Below are 19,995 nucleotides of genomic sequence, written 5' to 3'. Positions count from 1 at the left end.
TAGTTAGGTCTTAATATTTGCTGCAGCAGGTCTATTTAATATATTTGTTGTGCAGCGCCCTTTATTTTTGTTTTATCTTTGTTTTGACTTTGGCCACTGTTAAAAAAAAAAAAAAAAAAATTGTGGTCAGAAAAAGGACTTTTGGCCGTGCTCACACAACTGTGTGTGATGACAGAAACTCCTGAGAGTTTCTTTCATCACACACAGTCGAGTGAGCACGGCCAAGGTCTCTGCTGCTTCACACTGCAGTGCAATACTTATCAAATGCAGCTCGGACCCGAGTCGGGGCGTTGTCCCAGCCATCCCACATCTCTATGGCCACCTCATTCCATAAGCGCCAGATCATGACGTTGTTTGAGTGCAGTGGATCCCGGGTGTCCCACAACAGGACTCGCTCCTGGACCAAGTAGATAAGGAGGTCATTCTCAATTAGATCATCCTCCCGTTGTGAAACCTAAAAATTAAATAAAGTCATTAAAGTTTGGTCAATTAACATAAGGAAAAGAAAGAAAAAAGATGCTGAGAAATGGCATGAATAGGAAAGTCAACATACAAAAGGATTCCAGAAGAAAAAAGTTAAGAAATACGAATGGAAAGAAAGGAAGATTCAAGAATATTACACTGAGGATACATAAAACAGTCAGCCTTGTATACGTACCCGCTGCCGTCTATCCACCGGACCTTGACTCCACTGCTCCTGCCCTGTCTCTGCCGCAGTAGAAGAAGAGCTCTAAAAAAAAAGAAAAATTCAAATTGTCACATGTGTAGATGTGACAGTGAATACTTACCAATCTGACAAGGCAAGTACTCACCTCACTGAAATGCTCCACTTCAGACGGCCCAGGAAGAAACTCCTCATGAGAAGAATCCAAAAAAGACATTCTGATGCATGTAGAAAGAAAGAAATGGCAGAAATTAGGACATGTAGAGACAGAAAATAGAAAATAAAGGCATTGGCTAGGATATACTCACATTGTTCAGAGGCTTGTTTTCTCCAAGGTGCTGTGGTCTGTCTGCTCTGCTTGGCTGTCTGCTGAGAAGTGACCTGCAACTGTCCACACCCTCCCTTTATCTCCTTGTGTGTGGGGGGCGGCTTATCAGTGTCCAGACATGTTTTTCTCTTGTAAAACGCATGCGTTCACGAACGCAACCAAACGCATGTGCTTGTGAATGCATGACTTCATATAGACAGCAATGCGTTTTTTTGTCGCAATCCTTGCGCAATCGACCGCATGCGTTTCCAGGCGGCAAATTGACGCCTCTAAAAATTACTACATGTTGCATTTCCACTCCAAACCGCAAACGATGAAACGACGCATGCGTCGTCAAACGTGGCAAAACGCGAACAAACAAAAACGCATGCGTCCCTAATGTTATATATAGGAATACACAACGCATGCGGATATATGCGGTACAAACGCTGCGGACACAACCGCAAATGTGAAACCAGCCTGAGAGAGTCACCTCCAGACTCCTCTAGCGGAGGATTATCTACAGGAAGAACAAACGGATTATCCTCTGAAATTCAGGATGTCAGAGCCTTCTCTGCCCTGACATCATCTGTCGGGAGGCCCCCAAATACATTATATAGTCGCCCAAACCCCCGAAATCAGTGATTTCATGGAACTTTAGTCTAATGTGTATGGGGGCGGTAAAAGGTAACTTATTGGACTCTGCCTCTGGCCCGGCCTAATAGACCTTCATACATTGCAGCCCAGACCCCATTGTTAGGCATGTAAGTATCGTAATAACTAGGCCGCCCCATACTATCCAGTACTTGGGGGCGGGGGGCATTCAGCCAAACTCCGTCACACCTTCTCAGATGTCATGTTTGCTTTTCACAGCAGCAAGTGGTTAAACTGCCAGGGTTTTTGTTGAAGCCTCATCTGTGCCGTCCCTGCGGTGCACATCTATGTTCTGGAGCACAAAAAGATAAATTTCTGTTTAATAAATGTTTAACGTGTTGAAAATTATAAAATGTGTCTTCTCCCTTTTCCATGTTTTTTCTTTTTCCAAGAATTGTTGGAGACAATTTTCTTTAGAAACATTTCAATATCTGTTTTTTTCTGGTGTTTTTCCTGTAATATAGGAAAGCCTAAAGCCAGAAATAATCCCCATAAATCACTGTACATGGAGACTTTGGGATCAAATATTTTCTGTCTTGATGTTCTTACAAACAAACTTTTCCAAAAGCCTCATACTTCTGTGTGTGAATCAGAGCTGAGATCTAACATGGTAGAAGATTACAGTGCGGGGAAGACGGGAAACCTTCATATAGACGGCCGGTGGTGATGGAGTCAGTGACCGACTCTGGCCAAATATGTCTCTAGAGCCGTAGTAGAAGATGAAGATGTCGTCCTCATCATGAAGTAGTTATTTCTCATGTCGCGTGTAGTGAATATCTCCTGCAGTATTGCTAATGCCGATTCCAGGGTCGGTAAATGAGACGAGAATTAGCGTTATGGAAGATGAGTCTATGAGGAACGTATTCAGCTGCCGACTCCGAGGAAGAAACTGCTTGTTGTCTGTGGTCTAAATATATAGGATTTATTAGTAGATGGAAAGAAGGAAACTAAATACTGTAAAATAATAAATCTCCTCATATGTTTCCCTTATTATCTCCAGTAATTATATTATTACACAGGATTCTTATGATGTTACATCGGCTCATCTTCTCATTCAGGTCTCTACAATATCGGATCCTCTCAGTGAAGATCTTCTATAGAAGAGAATTTTCCTGATTTACCCATCACAGATGGATATGGACAGAGACAAGATGGCGGAGAGGATATTACACCTCACCCTAGAGATCCTCTTCCGGCTTACTGGAGAGGTGAGAGATTCTGATGACGTCACATTACATCATTCTTCTCTATGGGAATAACAGATGGACAGAACTGGAGAGGTGAGGACTCTGGAAATGTCTGTAGTAAGATTTATTAATGTGTCTCTCCATTACCAGGATTACACAGTGGTAAAGAAGACCTCTAGTGATCGCTGTCAGGACCCTGTGTCTGAGGGATGGGGAAGACCCCTGAGCCCAATCACGGGGCCTCCACCTCACCTCCTGATCCATGAGGAAATCAATGACCAGAAGATCCTAGAAATCCTCTACAAGATGATTGAGCTGCTGACTGGAGAGGTGACACTGCTGGGAATGCTGGGACATTATACAGTAACACTATGAAGGGATCGGGGGATGACGGTATCATTGTATGTGTCAGGTTCCTATAAGGTGTCAGGATGTCGCTGTCTATTTCTCCATGGAGGAGTGGGAGTATTTAGAAGGACACAGAGATCTGTACAAGAACGTCATAATGGAGGTTCCCCAGCCCCTCACATCTCCAGGTAATAGACAGGACTAAATACACACGGCCTATAATTATCTGTATGTAAAGAATGAATTCACTCCCTGTATGTGTTTCCCCCAGACCTATCCAGTAAGAGGACAACACCCGAGAGATGTCCCCGTCCTCTTCTTCCACAAGACTGTAAGCAAGAAAATCCCAGTGCTCCTCAGGATCATCAGGTAGATGGAGAGAAGGTGTCAGGAGATCTCCCCTATGATGTGTAGACGCCGGTGAAGGTCTTGTGCTCAGTCTTGTTTTATCCACCAGTATTCTATGTTTTATACTTGTGTAATGAGAACGGTGGAGATGGCAGGATTAGAGCTGATCATAGATGGGACTTCTCCATCTGTCGGTGACTTTTACAATATTTGTTTCAGGGTGAAGATCTGACCCATATTAATACTACAGAGACATATGTGAGAGATGATGAGCAGTGTAAAGAGGAGATTCCTACATATGGCTACCCAGGTGAGTAGTAACCACTAAATGCAGAGAAGTCACAGATTCTTCTCAGTCACCGGCTGTGGCTGCTTTATCGGTGGTGTAGTCCGGCCGTATTACCATGATCACCGTCTAGACAACAACATTCTCCTCCACTCAAAACTGTTCAAATGACTTTGGGCATTGAAAGCCCTTTTCTATAGAACTTACAACCTGGTAGATCCAACCCTGGTATTAGAAGATGCTGACCGTTACCTGCCCAGATCTGTAAACTACAACCCCTGGCAAAAATTATGGAACCACCGGCCTTGCAGGATGTTCATTCAGTTGTTTAATCTTGTAGAATAAAAGCAGATCACAGACATGGCACAAAACTAAAGTCACTTCAAATGACAACTTTCTGGCTTTAAGAAACACTAAAAGAAATCAAGAACAAAAAATGTGGTAGTCAGTAATGGTTTCTTTTTTAACCAAGCATAGGGGAAAAATTATGGAGTCACTCAATTGTGAAGAAAAAATTATGGAATCATGAAAAACGAACAAAAAACCCTCCAACACATCACTAGTAGGGTTGAGCGAAACGGGTCGGCCATTTTCAGAAGTCGCCGACTTTTGGCAAAGTCGGATTTCATGAAACCCGACCCGACCCCTGTGTGGGGTCTGCCATGAGGTCGGCGATCTTCTGAATCTGGTATCGGAATTCCGATACCGAGTTTTGATATGTTTGCGATATCGGGAATCGGTATCGGAATCCATATTTAAGTGTAAAATAAAGAATCAAAATAAAAAATATTGATATACTCACCCTCGGACGCGCCCTGGTACTAACTGGCAGCCTTCCTTCCTAAGAATGAGCGCGTGAATGACCTGCGGTGACGTCGCGGCTTGTGATTGGTCGCATGAGCGGTCACATGGGCGGTCGTGACCAATCACAAGCCGCGACGTCACCGCAGGTCATTCACGCGCTCATTCTTAGGAAGGAAGGCTGCCGGAAAGAAGCAGGGCGCGTCCGAGGGTGAGTATATACCTAATAGGAATATACTCACCCTCGGACGCGCCCTGCTTCTTTCCGGCAGCCTTCCTTCCTAAGAATGAGCGCATGAAGGACCTTAGATGACGTCGCGGCTTGTGATTGGTCGCGACCGCCCATGTGACCGCTCACGCGACCAATCACAAGCCGCGACGTCATCTAAGGTCTTTCAAGCGCTCATTCTTAGGAACGGAAGGTGCCGGTTACATCGGTAAGGTCCAGGCTGCGTCGGAGAGGTGAGTATATCAATATTTTTTATTTTTATTCTTTATTTTACACATTAATATCGATCCCGATACCGATTCCCGATATCACCAAAGTATCGGATCTCGGTATCAGAATTCCGATACCGCAAATATCGGCCGATACCCGATACTTGCGGTATCGGAATGCTCAACACTAATCGTGACAGATCCAATTTCCTTTAGGCGGTTTGTTACAGTTCGGTCACAGACGTTGACTCCAGTTTCCACCCATTCCTTCCACATTTGTTTTGTTGTGCATTTCCTGTTTTGGAGACATATTGCTTTAAGTTTCCGGTCTTGACGCTTTGATTTCTTCCTTGGTCTACCAGTATGTTTGCCTTTAACAACCTTCCTATGTTGTTTGTATTTGGTCCAGATTTTAGACACAGCTGACTGTGAACAACCAATATCTTTTGCAACATTATGTGATGATTTACCCTCTTTTAAGAGTTTGATAATCCTCTCCTTTGTTTCAATTGACATCTCTTGTGTTGGAGCCATGATTCATGTCAGTCCACTTGGTGCAACAGCTCTCCAAGGTGTGATCACTCCGCTTTAGATGCAGACTAACGAGCAGATCTATTTTGTTGCAGGTGTTATTTTTGGGTATAAAAATTTACAGGGTGATGCCATAATTTCTTCCTCAGAATTGAGTGATTCCATAATTTTTCCCCTATACTTGGTTAAAGAAAGTAACCATTACTGACTACCACATTTTTTGTTCTTGGTTTCTTTTAGTGCTTCTTAAAGCCAGAAAGTTGCCATTTGAAATAACTTTAGGTTTGTGCCATGTCTGTGATCTGCTTTTTTTCTACAAAATTAAACAACTGAATGAACATCCTCCAAGGCTGCTGATTCCATAATTTTTGCCAGGGGTTGTATAAAGCCAAATGACAGCGTACGTAGAATGTGCTGACAAGATAGAAAATCACTTGAAGAAAAATATTATGATGGTCCTGTAAGAGAAAGCGGAGGGTAATGATGCTGTTGGCTTCCTAGGACCCTGAGATCTTATCGGATGAATCTCCCTTCTCTCCCTTCTGTGCTGCTGAATGTGATCATATGGTCCCTACAAGACCAGGTCCCGTCTTTCTGGCCAAACTTCACTTTTATGATCGACAACATTAAATGTGCAGTGAGGCCAAGTGTGAATTTCTGGACAATAACAGAGTTTCCCTTTATCCTGACTTTTCAATTTGTATTAGTACCGACTAACTTCCAGGAGGATTGTGATAATCTCCATAAACCCATCACACCGGTGCCATGATATATCTCTGAGCTGTGCGTGGCTGATGGCTGTAATATACATTTATTCCCGCCTGCAGGAGATGTGTTGGCTCCAGCCCTGGTTTTATGGATTCACTCCACCTCATAAATTACATTGTTTTTGATCCTAAGAAATTCAGATTACTGCACAATCTCTCCTGAAATGGGGAGCAATATTATTTTCTCTAATCTTCTGGTCAGGACTCATAGTAGCTCCAATGTTCCACCATAAATGAATGCAACTCTGGTTTACTGCTGTTTAATCTGTATTTGTAGTTTTCAGCTAATGAGATTCTCATGCTTTGGGGCTGGGCTTTATGTGGTGCTCTGGGGCTGGGTGTGGGTGGGCTTTATGTGGTGCTCTGGGGTGGGGCTGTGGGTGGGGCTTTATGTGTTCCTCTGATTACATATTCATCTGTATTGGCTTATGACAGGGCGCTGATCCCTCTGACCTGCCCCCATTTTTATATAATCCATATAATAGTGTTGATATTATTGTTGATAATGCCTATAATATTGTGGCTATTGGGAGGCTTAGAAAAAAAGAATTACATCCAGCAAAATGACACCAGCGGCGCCTGTCCAGTAGCATCTATCTCGGCAGGAGCCGCCATCACGGGTGACATATTGCTGGATGTAATTTTTTTTTCTAAGCCTCACAATAGCCACAACATTATAGGCACTATCAACAATAATATCAACACTATTATATGGATTATATAAAAATGGGGGAAGGTCAGAGGGATCAGCGCCCTGTCATAAGCCAATACAGATGAATATGTAATCAGAGGAACACATAAAGCCCCGCCCACACCCCCGCCTCAGAGCACCACATAAAGCCCCGCTCACGCCCCAGAGCACCACATAAAGCCCCGCCCACAGCCCCGCCCCAGAGCACAAGAATCTCATTAGCTGAAATCTGCAAATACAGAATAAACAACAACCACAAGACAGATTTCATCACCAGGTGTTAGGGGTCGAGTTCCCGCCTCTGCACAGAGGGAATCTCGGGCAATCTCCGCTGCGGTCTCCTATTCTTCTCCTGCCGCAGTGGAGCCTGCTCAGCGGAGACGTCGGTCCCAGTGTCTTGCTCAGTCTGACTCTGTACAAAGAGTTACTGCTGCTTTTCCTGCTTCTGCCATTGAAGTCAGTGCTGGGCAGCGGCGAGCAGATGCTTCTGGGACTAAGTCCTGCTTTTCTCGTTCTGAGCATGCCCAGAGTAAGATCTCTCAGTGGAGATCGTGGGTCACATGATCAGATACTGCAGCTAAGGCCATTCGTCCTTCAGGAAGGTCCTGTAGGTGCTCATGCTCTGTGGCAGCCTCTCATTGGTCCTTGTAGGAAGGTCCTGTACGTGCTGCAACTATTTAAGGCTCGCAGGGCCATGCGCTAGTATTGTTCTTTGTTATGTGCTTTGCGCCAGTGTGGTCACGTGAGAGTGTGTTCAGGGAACCGGCTGAAATAAGCCCCTAGAATGCTGGCACCTCCGGCGAGGAGTTTGTGTTTGTATGTATTCAGGGACCTGGCTGAAATAAGCCCCTAGAATGCTGGCACCTCCGGCGAGGAGTTTTGTGTGCATGCGTGACCACTGACTGCTCTCTGTTTGGGCAGCTAGCCTGTGCCTCTGTGAAGTCTAACAGGGCACAGTGATTTGCTTTCACGGCTACTCGGTGAATTAACTGAGTTAGTCCATACCGCCATATAGTGCCGCCGTTTGCTAGCAGCAGGTTCTCCTGCACGGTGGACCCCGGGCTGAGAACGCACCAATATCAATAAAAACATCTATATTTACTCAGTGCGTTCCGTTAGCCCTAACAGTATACTAGCGCCAGGGTCTGGCTAGTAAATGGCGGACATTCAGCAATCCTTGCGGTATATCCAGCAGCTGGAGGGTAGGTTGGCGGCTCTCGAGAGCTCAACCTCAGCTGTGGATGTTATTGCAGTCGCTGTACAGGCTGCTAGCGTGGCTGCAGCAACCTTGTCCACTGCCACCCCTGTTATGATGACCTGGTGGTTAGGAGCACTAGGAATGACCTGATGAGCAAACTAGTAATACAGGACAAGCTCTGGGAAGTGGGAGCTTTGCTGACCGCAACCCCTAAACCTATCACAACTAGAAATAGCCGTGGAGCGTACCTGAGTCTGCCTAGATGCCTCTTCACAGCCTAAGAGCTAACTACCCCTAAAGATAGAAAATAAGGCCTAACTTGCCTCAGAGAAATTCCCCAAAGAAATAGGCAGCCCCCCACACGTATTGACTGTGAGTTAAGATGGAAGTCACAAACACAGGAATGAAATAGGTTTCAGCAAAGGAGGCCAGACTTAACTAAACAGACTTGAGGATAGAAAAAGTATCTTTGCGGTCAGCATAAAAAACTACCAAAAAAACACGCAGTGTGCGCAAAAGAGACCCCACACCGACTCACGGCGTGGAGGTGCCACTCTGCATCCCAGAGCTTCCAGCTAGCCAGGCAGAATCATGATAGCAAGCTGGAAAAGAAAACAGTGGTAAACAAGCTAGCAGGGACTTGGCTTTTGCTTGAGTAGACAGGTCATCTGAAAGATCCAAGAGCAAACTGAACCAGTACTAGGACACTGACAGCTGGCATCAAGTAACGATCTAAGTGGAGTTAAATAGAGCAGCCAGCCTAGGACTAAACGAGGTCAGCTGAGGACAGAACCTCAGAACCAGCAGCTCCACTCACAGCCACCAGAGGGAGTCCATGGACAGAACTCGCCGAAGTACCATTCATAACCACCGGAGGGAGTTCGAGAACAGAATTCACAACAGTACCCCCCCCCTTGAGGAGGGGTCACCGATCCCTCACCAGAGCCCCCAGGCCGATCAGGAGGAGCCAAATGAAAGGCACGAACAAGATCGGCAGCATGAACATCAGAGGCAACCACCCAAGAATTATCCTCCTGACCATAACCTTTCCACTTGACCAGGTACTGAAGTTTCCGTCTCGAAATACGAGAATCCAAAATCTTCTCCACCACATACTCCAACTCCCCCTCAACCAACACCGGGGCAGGAGGGTCGACGGAGGGAACCATAGGAGCCACATATCTCCGCAATAACGACCTATGGAACACATTATGGATGGCGAAAGAAGCTGGAAGGTCCAAACGAAACGACACAGGATTAAGAATTTCAGAAATCTTATAAGGACCAATGAAACGAGGCTTAAACTTAGGAGACGAAACCTTCATAGGAACATAACGAGACAATAACCAAACCAAATCCCCAACACGAAGTCGGGGACCAACACAGCGACGGCGGTTAGCGAAACGTTGAGCCTTCTCCTGGGACAATGTCAAATTGTCCACCACGTGAGTCCAAATCTGCTGCAACCTGTCCACCACAGAATCCACACCAGGGCAGTCCGAAGACTCAACCTGTCCTGAAGAAAAACGAGGGTGGAAACCAGAATTACAGAAAAAAGGCGAAACCAAAGTGGCCGAGCTGGCCCGATTATTAAGGGCGAACTCAGCCAAAGGCAAGAAGGACACCCAATCATCCTGATCAGCAGAAACAAAGCATCTCAGATATGTCTCCAAAGTCTGATTGGTTCGTTCGGTTTGGCCATTTGTCTGAGGATGGAAAGCCGAAGAAAAAGACAAATCAATGCCCATCTTAGCACAAAAGGACCGCCAAAACCTCGAAACAAACTGGGAACCTCTGTCCGACACGATGCTCTCCGGAATGCCATGTAAACGAACCACGTGCTAGAAAAACAACGGAACCAAATCAGAGGAGGAAGGCAACTTAGGCAAAGGCACCAAATGGACCATCTTAGAGAAGCGATCACAAACCACCCAGATAACCGACATCCTTTGAGAGACAGGGAGATCTGAAATAAAATCCATGGAAATATGCGTCCAGGGCCTTTTCGGGACCGGCAAGGGCAAAAGCAACCCACTGGCACGAGAACAGCAGGGCTTAGCCCGAGCACAAGTCCCACAAGACTGCACAAAAGAACGCACATCCCGTGACAAGGTAGGCCACCAAAAGGATCTAGCCACCAAATCCCTGGTACCAAAGATTCCAGGATGACCAGCCAACACCGAACAATGAACCTCAGAGATAACTCTACTAGTCCATCTATCAGGGACAAACAGCTTCTCCGCTGGGCAACGGTCAGGTCTATCAGCCTGAAACTCCTGCAGCACCCGCCGCAAATCAGGGGAGATGGCAGACAAAATCACCCCCTCTTTGAGAATACCAGCCGTCTCAGGAACTCCCGGAGAATCAGGCACAAAACTCCTTGAAAGGGCATCAGCCTTCACATTTTTAGAACCCGGAAGGTACGAAACCACAAAATCGAAGCGGGAGAAAAACAGCGACCATTGAGCCTGTCTAAGATTCAACCGCTTGGCAGACTCGAGATAAGTCAGATTCTTGTGATCCGTCAAGACCACCACGCGATGCTTGGCTCCTTCAAGCCAATGTCCCCACTCCTCGCCCACTTCATAGCCAACAACTCTCGATTGCCCACATCATAATTGCTCAGCAGGCGAAAACTTTCTAGAAAAGAAAGCACATGGTTTCATCACCGAGCCATCAGAACTTCTTTGAGATAGAACCGCCCCTGCTCCAATCTCAGAAGCATCCACCTCGACCTGAAACGGGAGCGAAACATCTGGCTGACACAACACAGGGGCAGAAGAAAAACGACGCTTCAACTCCTGAAAAGCCTCAACGGCCGTAGAGGACCAATTCACCACATCAGCTCCTTTCTTGGTCAAATCAGTCAATGGTTTAACAACACTAGAAAAATTAGCGATGAAGCGACGGTAAAAATTAGCAAAGCCCAGGAATTTCTGAAGGCTCTTCACAGAAGTAGGCTGAGTCCAATCATAAATGGCCTGAACTTTAACAGGGTCCATCTCGATAGTAGAAGGGGAAAAAATGAAGCCCAAAAATGAAACCTTCTGAACTCCAAAGAGACATTTAGACCCCTTCACAAACAAGGAATTAGCACGAAGGACCTGGAACACCATTCTGACCTGCTTCACATGAGATTCCCAATCGTCCGAAAAGACCAAAATATCATCCAAATATACAATCCTGAATCTATCCAGGTACTTTCGGAAGATGTCATGCATAAAGGACTGAAACACAGATGGAGCATTAGAAAGCCCGAATGGCATCACCAGGTACTCAAAATGGCCCTCAGGCGTATTCAATGCTGTTTTCCATTCGTCGCCCTGTTTAATACGCACAAGATTATACGCCCCTCGAAGATCTATCTTGGTGAACCAGCTAGCCCCCTTAATCCGAGCAAACAAATCAGACAGTAGCGGCAAAGGGTACTGAAATTTAACAGTGATTTTATTGAGAAGGCGGTAATCTATACAAGGTCTCAGAGAACCATCCTTCTTGACCACAAAAAAGAACCCTGCTCCCAACGGTGACGATGACGGGCGAATATGCCCTTTCTCCAAGGACTCCTTTACATAACTCCGCATAGCGGCGTGTTCTGGAACAGATAAATTGAACAGTCGGCCCTTCGGAAACTTACTACCAGGAATCAAATTAATAGCACAATCACAATCCCTATGAGGAGGTAGGGCACTGGATTTGGGCTCATCAAATACATCCCGGTAATCTGACAAGAACTCAGGGACTTCAGAAGGATGAGAAGACGAAATTGACAACAATGGGACATCCCCATGTACCCCTTGACAACCCCAACTAGATACAGACATTGATTTCCAATCCAATACTGGATTATGGACCTGTAGCCATGGCAAACCCAAAACGACCACATCATGCAGATTATGCAACACCAAAAAGAGAATATCCTCCTGATGTGCAGGAGCCATGCACATGGTCAATTGAGTCCAGTACTGAGGCTTATTCTTGGCCAAAGGCGTAGCATCAATTCCTCTCAATGGAATAGGATACTGTAAGGGCTCCAAGAAAAAACCACAGCGCCTGGCAAACTCCAAGTCCATCAAATTCAGGGCAGCGCCTGAATCCACAAATGCCATAACCGAATAGGATGACAAAGAGCAAATCAGAGTAACGGACAAAAGAAATTTTGGCTGTACCGTACCAATGGTGGCAGACCTAGCGAACCGCTTAGTGCGTTTAGGACAATCAGAGATAGCATGAGTGGAGTCACCACAGTAAAAACACAGCCCCTTCTGACGTCTGTATTCTTGCCGTTCAGCTCTGGTCAAGGTCCTATCACATTGCATAGGCTCAGGCCTCTGCTCAGAAGATACCGCCAAATGGTGCACAGTTTTGCGCTCACGTAAGCGTCGATCGATCTGAATGGCCAAGGACATAGACTCATTCAGACCAGCAGGCATGGGGAATCCCACCATAACATCCTTAAGGGCTTCAGAAAGACCCTTTCTGAAAATTGCCGCCAGGACACACTCATTCCACTGAGTAAGCACAGACCACTTTCTAAACTTCTGACAATATACCTCCGCTTCATCCTGACCCTGACACAAAGCCAGCAAGATTTTCTCTGCCTGATCCACTGAATCTGGTTCATCATAAAGCAACCCAAGCGCCAGAAAAAACGCATCTACATTACGCAATGCAGGATCTCCTGGCGCAAGGGAAAATGCCCAGTCTTGAGGGTCGCCACGTAGCAAAGAAATAATGATTTTTACTTGCTGAATGGGGTCACCAGAGGAGCGGGGTTTCAAAGCAAAAAACAGTCTACAATTATTTTTGAAATTCAGGAACTTGGATCTATCCCCAGAAAACAAATCAGGAATTTGAATTCTGGGTTCTAACATCGGGTTCTGAACTACATAATCTTGAATGCTTTGTACTCTTGCAGTGAGATGATCCACACAAGAGGACAGACCTTGAATGTCCATATCTACACCTGTGTCCTGAACCTCCCAGAGATTTAGGGGAAAAGAAAAACAAAGCACGCTGCAGAGGAGAAAAAAAAAATGGTCTCAGAACTTCCTTTATCCCTCTATTGAGATGCATTAACACTTTACGGGCCAGCTGTACGGTTATGATGACCTGGTGGTTAGGAGCACTAGGAATGATCTGATGAGCAAACTAGTAATACAGGACAAGCTCTGGGAAGTGGGAGCTTTGCTGACCGCAACCCCTAAACCTATCACAACAACTAGAAATAGCCTTGGAGCGTACCTGACTCTGCCTAGATGCCTCTTCACAGCCTAAGAGCTAACTACCCCTAAAGATAGAAAATAAGGCCTAACTTGCTTCAGAGAAATTCCCCAAAGAAATAGGCAGCCCCCCACACGTATTGACTGTGAGTTAAGATGGAAGTCACAAACACAGGAATGAAATAGGTTTCAGCAAAGGAGGCCAGACTTACCTTTTCTATCCTCAAATCTGTTTAGTTATCTTTGCGGTCAGCATAAAAAACTACCAAAAAAACACGCAGAGTGTGCAAAAGAGACCCCACACCGACTCACGGCGTGGAGGTGCCACTCTGCATCCCAGAGCTTCCAGCTAGCCAGGCAGAATCATGATAGCAAGCTGGAAAAGAAAACAGTGGTAAACAAATAAGCTAGCAGGGACTTAGCTTTTGCTGGAGTAGACAGGTCATCTGAAAGATCCAAGAGCAAACTGAACCAGTACTAGGATATTGACAGCTGGCATCAAGTAACGATCTAAGTGGAGTTAAATAGAGCAGCCAGCCTAGGACTAAACGAGGTCAGCTGAGGACAGAACCTCAGAACCAGCAGCTCCACTCACAGCCACCAGAGGGAGTCCATGGACAGAACTCGCCGAAGTACCATTCATAACCACCGGAGGGAGTTCGAGAACAGAATTCACAACACACCCCTGTTCCGACATTATTTTGCCTCCCACTGTCAGAAAATTTTTCTGGAGATAGCAAATCTTGTAGGGGATTCGTGAGTCAGTGCTTTATTCACCTCGAGCTCCTGGCTGCACGTTTTTCCACAGAGCGGGCTAAGGTGGGATTTATTGTGTCTCTCTTGTCGGACAGGGCGTTGGAATGGGCTACGCCGTTGTGGGAGCGTGGTGATCATGTGATGCAGAGTGCTCCACTGTTCCTGAGCACTTTGAAACAGGTCTTTTTAGGACCTCAAGTCACCCATGACACGGCGCTCCAACTGCTGGCATTAACTCAGGGTGAGTCCTTGGTCAGCCATTTTTCCGTCCGCTTTCGTACTTTAGCTTCTTAGCTGGAGTGGTCGGATAAAGCCCTTATCCCCATATTTTGGAGGGGCCTGGCTGATCACGTTAAGGATGCTCTGACCACTAGGGAGATTCCTGCTACACTGGAGGAGTTAATAACTGTCTCTACTCGAATTGACCTCCGTTTTAATGAGCGGAGGTTAGAGCGAGCCCAGTGTAGGCAGAGGTTTCGGTTGGCTCCCACCTTCGCCAAACCTCTGGAATCTGCGGTCCTGGTTCCTGAGTCACATGAGGCCATGGAAGTGTCACGAGTGGGATCTAAGTCCCGGACCGCTTGTGCACTCAAGGTCTGTCATGTTTGCCAGCAGTCAGGACATCTTGCTACCAGATGTCCCCAGCGGTCGAGGAAATGTCAGCGTCTAGTGGTAGTAGGTGGAGGTACACTAGACACGGCGACGTTTGCCTCCAAATTGTCCTTTAAGGGGACAATTATTATAGGCTCATCCTCTCACTCGGTAGAGCTCTGCGTGGATTCTGGGGCGGAGGGCAGTTTTATGTCTTCTGCCTTCGCCCAACGTCACTCAATACCCCTGGTTGTGCTAGCTCAACCAGTAACGGTACAAGTGGTTAATTGGTCGACACTGCCCTCACAGATAACACACCAGACCATCCCTCTTACTCTGTCCATGTCGCCATCCCATCAGGAGATTATATCTCTGCTCGTCATTCCTGAGGGAATTGATGAGGTCCTGTTGGGGATACCTTGGCTACGGTACCACTCTCCTCATATCGAGTGGTCCTCAGGCAGAATTCTGGGATGGGGTGAATCTTGTGGGGGTAGGTGTCAGAGGGAGTGCGTTCAGGTTACTACTACAGAGGTACCCGCAGATCTATCCTCTCTCCTCAAGCAATAATGGTCTTATGCAGACGTGTTCTCCAAAAAGGCGGTGGAGACCCTTCTGCCCCATCGCCCCTATGACTGTCCTATTGATCTCTAGCCTGGTGTTGAGCCTCCCGGGCTTGAGTTTATCCGTTATCTCTCCCGGAGACGGAGGCAATGTCTCAGTACATTCAAGAGAATCTGGCAAGAGGGGTCATCAGGAAGTCAGTGTCACCTGCTGGGGCTGGGTTCTTCTTCGTGCAGAAGAATGGAGAACTATGTCCATGCATAGACTACAGGGGTCTTAACACCATCACCGTTAAGAATAAGTATCCTTTGCCCTTGATATCTGAGCTCTTCGATAGGCTTCGGGGAGCAAGGGTGTTTACTAAACTAGATCTGCGGGGTGCTTACAACCTGATTTGCATCCGTGAGGGGGACGAATGGAAGACAGCTTTTAACACCAGGGATGGGCACTATGAATATCTGGTGATGCCCTTCGGACTCTGTAATGCCCCAGCCGTTTTCCAAGACTTTGTGAACGACATCTTCCGGGATATGCTCTCCACCTCAGTCGTAGTCTATCTGGATGATATTCTCATCTACTCTCCAGATATTGACTCCCACCGGAGAGATGTTTGACAGTCTTCGACCTCCTAAGGGCAAACTCCCTCTATGCCAAGTTGGAGAAGTGTATGTTCGAGCAGGAGTCCTTACCTTTCCTAGGCTATATCATCTCCGCCCAGGGATTGGCTAAGGATCCTGCCAAACTACAGGCTGTGATGAACTGGCAGGAACCCCATTCTCTTAAAGCGGTGCAGCGCTTTATGGGGTTCATTAATTATTATCGCCAGTTCATTCCGCACTTCTCAACTTTGTATAGAAGCAAACGTCAGATTAGTAAATTACATGCAGCGACTCAATCATAAGTTATTTAAACCGGAGAAACAAGAGTCAAAATTAGCCCAAAAAGAATATAAAAATATCATTTATTGAAATTTAGTAATAACCACCTAAAATATACACATAATGTATAATAGATAATAATTCACAAGATTGTATAAGGTGACTAATCCATAGGTGCAACCAATGTTCCAGGTATACAAAAAAGGACACTAGTAAATCCAATCATAACAGAAGGGTGCCTAATACGTGCACATGAATAGTAGTAAGTCCGATATATGGCACATAGAACAAATGGCATAGTCACATAGTTGTACAAACTAGACCTATAACGCCACCATGCACCATATCTATACAGATCAAAACATATGAACTAAAATGACAAAAGTAAGCAAACTAATTACCCACGTCTAGCAAAGTGTCCTATCTGGATCCTGGTTCCGTACCACGGCTGAAATAAGCCCCTAGAATGCTGGCACCTCCGGCGAGGAGTTTTGTGTGCATGCATGACCACTGACTGCTCTCTGTTTGGGCAGTTAGCCTGTGCCTCTGTGAAGTCTAACAGGGCACAGTGCTTTGCTTTAACGGCTACTCGGTGAATTAACTGAGTTAGTCCATACTGCCATATAGTGCCGCCATTTGCTAGCAGCAGGTACTCCTGCACGGTGGACCCCAGGCTGCGAACGCACCTATATCAATAAAAACATCTCTATTTACTCGGTGCGTTCCGCTAGCCCTAACACCAGGTATCAGTGTAATCAGTATAACGGCACTGACCTGACAGTGTCTGTAGTCACTGAGCACAATCCTGCTGACAGGTTCCCTTTAAGACATCTCAGCTCTGCACTGTTATACACAGTTCTCGTTAAATGTGTAATATTTCTTCTTGAAACTCATCTGAAAGAAAATATTGGAGCTTCTGATAGTTTAGATTGTGAAGTCACCGAGCCCCGTGCTCTAATTCCCCCAGAGAGGTTTCACCACTAGCTCCTCATTTATTACTGATGGAGACTGTTCAGTTTGAGCATTTCAGTAGATGTTATTGTCTATAGTCAGTTTTTGATTACAGTAGTGTCCAAAATCCTCTGATTTATCCTCTTCCTGCAGCCAGTTTTGTGTTCTTAATCAGGTCCCATTTTTACAATCTGACGTGGTCACTTTATGTGGTGATAACTTTGGAATTATTCACAAAGGATAATAGAAAACAAATGGATCTTACAAATTATTTTCCAACTTCTCACAATACCCTACTTACGACTGTACACTACTCTCTGGGCAAATGGCAGTGTTCAGAAGGGAAGGAGCGCCATTTAGTTGTTTGACTGCAGATCTAGCTGGAATAGTTTGCAGATACAATGTATTGGGAGCACTGTTCGTGGTCAACTGGCAGCTCAAAAGATCTCCACCATGAACATGCTTGGCACTATCTTCTCTGCTTTCCATATCCCAAGGATTGCCTTGCTCATCGCCCTTTAACACCATTACATGGATCTGGACTTACACTGGGACCCCTAGGCTTGGACCATGGTGTTACCTGCTATTCTGTGTTATTAGATGGCAAGAAGAGTAGTCAGGTAGCTTTGTCAGAACCAGAAGGACAGAATACAGAATCAGAAGACACAAGAGTAGTCAGTAAACAAGCCACAGTGACAACAGGGAACAAATACACAAGCTGCAAGCTGAGCACAGAGGACTGAACCAGAGTAGAACAACGCTGTTTCTCTCTCCCCCATGGGACCACGGAGAGAGGGGATCCACCCGTAGGGACAGGAAACCTACAGATAAAAAGGCGGTACCCCTCTTCCACATCAGTTGGTTTCCTGTCCCGAGGGAACCATACAGCAGCGTATCTTTCATCCGCATGGTCCGGGGACAGTCAGTCTGGTTCAGGTGGGGGGCTCCCTGCCTCGGCTGGCACGGTTCCCGAAGCACTACCACCGGGGTCAGCAGGCCCTTGAGGGTGTGCGGGGAGAGGCGGCAGAAGATGGAGCAAAAGAACACCTCTCCTACTGTTCGCGCGACGACCCTCATGGCTGCGTGTGTTTCGGAGCGCCGGAACTAGAGGGTGCACGCGCGAGATCTTGGCCGCAATGCATCTCTGGGAGGCCAATACTGCGCATGCGCGGGATCCCGATGACTTTAAGCACGCAGTGCATTGCTGGGAATGCTGTAATGAAGGCCTACAGCATTCCCTTGGTGAAATAGAGGCTGGGGGAGGTCCGGAAAAGGCTTTTTTAAGCCAAATTCAGCCTGGGGTGTTGCTTCTCAGTAAGTCGCCATCCCCAAGCAGGCATGAGCGATCAGGAGCTCCCAGATGAGCAGGCCCCTTTGGGTACCTCTCCCAGCCAGGATTTCACGCGGCCAAGCCTTCAGCAGCTGCAGCAGCCACCACAGCAGAAGAGATGGACGATGAAGGATACTTCCCACAGACACAGCAGCAGCAACCATTCGGGCTCTCAGCATAGTAAGAGCCCTGGCACGGTTGTCAGCATGAAAGAAGATCCGTATAAAGAGTATTCACATCAGGTACCCTTCCGTTCTCTGCTGGGTTGTAAGTGGACTTTGTGAAAATCACTTTTTATAATTAGGGCCCATTCCCATTTATAGGGGAAGAAATGTGGCTCCAAAACCAAACACAGTGTATGCGCGCTATGCGCAGAGTATCTACCCTCTACTTGGGTGAAGAGTAGTGTTGAGCATTCCGATACCGCAAGTATCGGAATTCCAATACCGAGATCCGATACTTTTGTGGTATCGGGAATCGGTATCGAAACAACATTAATGTGTAAAATAAAGAATTAAAATAAAAAATATTGATATACTCACCTGTCTGGAGGCCCCTGGACATCACCGCTGGTAACCGGCAGCCTTCTTTGCTTAAAATGAGCGCGTTTATGGCCTTCCATGACGTCACGGTTTCTGATTGGTCGCGTGCCGCTCATGTGACCACCACGCGACCAATCACAAGCCGTGACGTAATTCTCAGGTCCTAAATTCCTAATTCCTAATCCCTAATTCCTAATTCTAGGAATTTAGGACCTGAGAATTAGGGTCTGAGAATGACGTCACGGCTTGTGATTGGTCGCGTGGCAGTCACATGAGCGGCACGCGACCAATCAGAAGCCGTGACGTCATGGAAGGCCATAAACGCGCTCATTTTAAGCAAAGAAGGCGCCGGTTCACAGCGGTAAGGTCCAGGCTGCGTCGGAGAGGTGAGTATATCAATATTTTTTATTTTAATTCTTTATTTTACACATTAATATGGATCCCAGGGCCTGAAGGAGAGTTTCCTCTCCTTCAGACCCTGGGAACCATCAGGGATACCTTCCAATACTTGAGTCCCATTCACTTGTATTGGTATCGGGTATCGGTATCGGATCAGATCCGATACTTTGCTGGTATCGGCCAATACTTTCCGATACCGATACTTTCAAGTATCGGACGGTATCGCTCAACACTAGTGAAGAGACTATGTAAATCTTGCAACCAGCAAACAGTTTCAGAAGAAGTACCAAATTTTGCTGAAAGTCTCAGATCCCTTATTAAAAACCAGGTGGAAGATTCACTTAAAGCCATAAAAAAAACAACGAAAAAACCCCGTTTCTGTGTCTAACAGTTCAGAGAGTAGGAGCGAGTCAGACTCTGATGATTCTAAATCTTCTACTTTCTCGTTATCTTCTGAGGATGGTCGGGGTTGTTTCCCAATATCGGAAACGGATAGCTTAATCAAAATAATTCGGTCCACTATGGGTTTAGTGGATTCCCGA

The 19,995-nt window shown here is 46.3% G+C and overlaps 1 protein-coding gene across 2 annotated transcripts in view; it reads left to right on the top strand.

The window, feature by feature from the left end:
• LOC143766938 (uncharacterized) overlaps positions 1-19,995 on the top strand; it is a 66,156-nt gene that overhangs the window by 23,001 nt on the left and 23,160 nt on the right. For both annotated transcript variants that reach the window (XM_077254954.1, XM_077254953.1), the window contains exons 2-6: positions 2,684-2,833; positions 2,963-3,142; positions 3,225-3,348; positions 3,432-3,529; positions 3,728-3,818. In XM_077254954.1, coding sequence (XP_077111069.1) covers positions 2,756-2,833; positions 2,963-3,142; positions 3,225-3,348; positions 3,432-3,529; positions 3,728-3,818 — 571 coding nt within the window. In that variant the 5' untranslated portion in view covers positions 2,684-2,755. The remainder of the gene's footprint in view (positions 1-2,683; positions 2,834-2,962; positions 3,143-3,224; positions 3,349-3,431; positions 3,530-3,727; positions 3,819-19,995) is intronic.

The sequence above is a fragment of the Ranitomeya variabilis genome, chromosome 4 (genome assembly GCF_051348905.1).
Source record: "Ranitomeya variabilis isolate aRanVar5 chromosome 4, aRanVar5.hap1, whole genome shotgun sequence".
NCBI classification, from domain to species: domain Eukaryota; kingdom Metazoa; phylum Chordata; class Amphibia; order Anura; family Dendrobatidae; genus Ranitomeya; species Ranitomeya variabilis.
The sequence above is the reverse complement of the archived record's forward strand: the minus strand, read 5'-3'. Positions and strand labels throughout refer to the sequence as shown.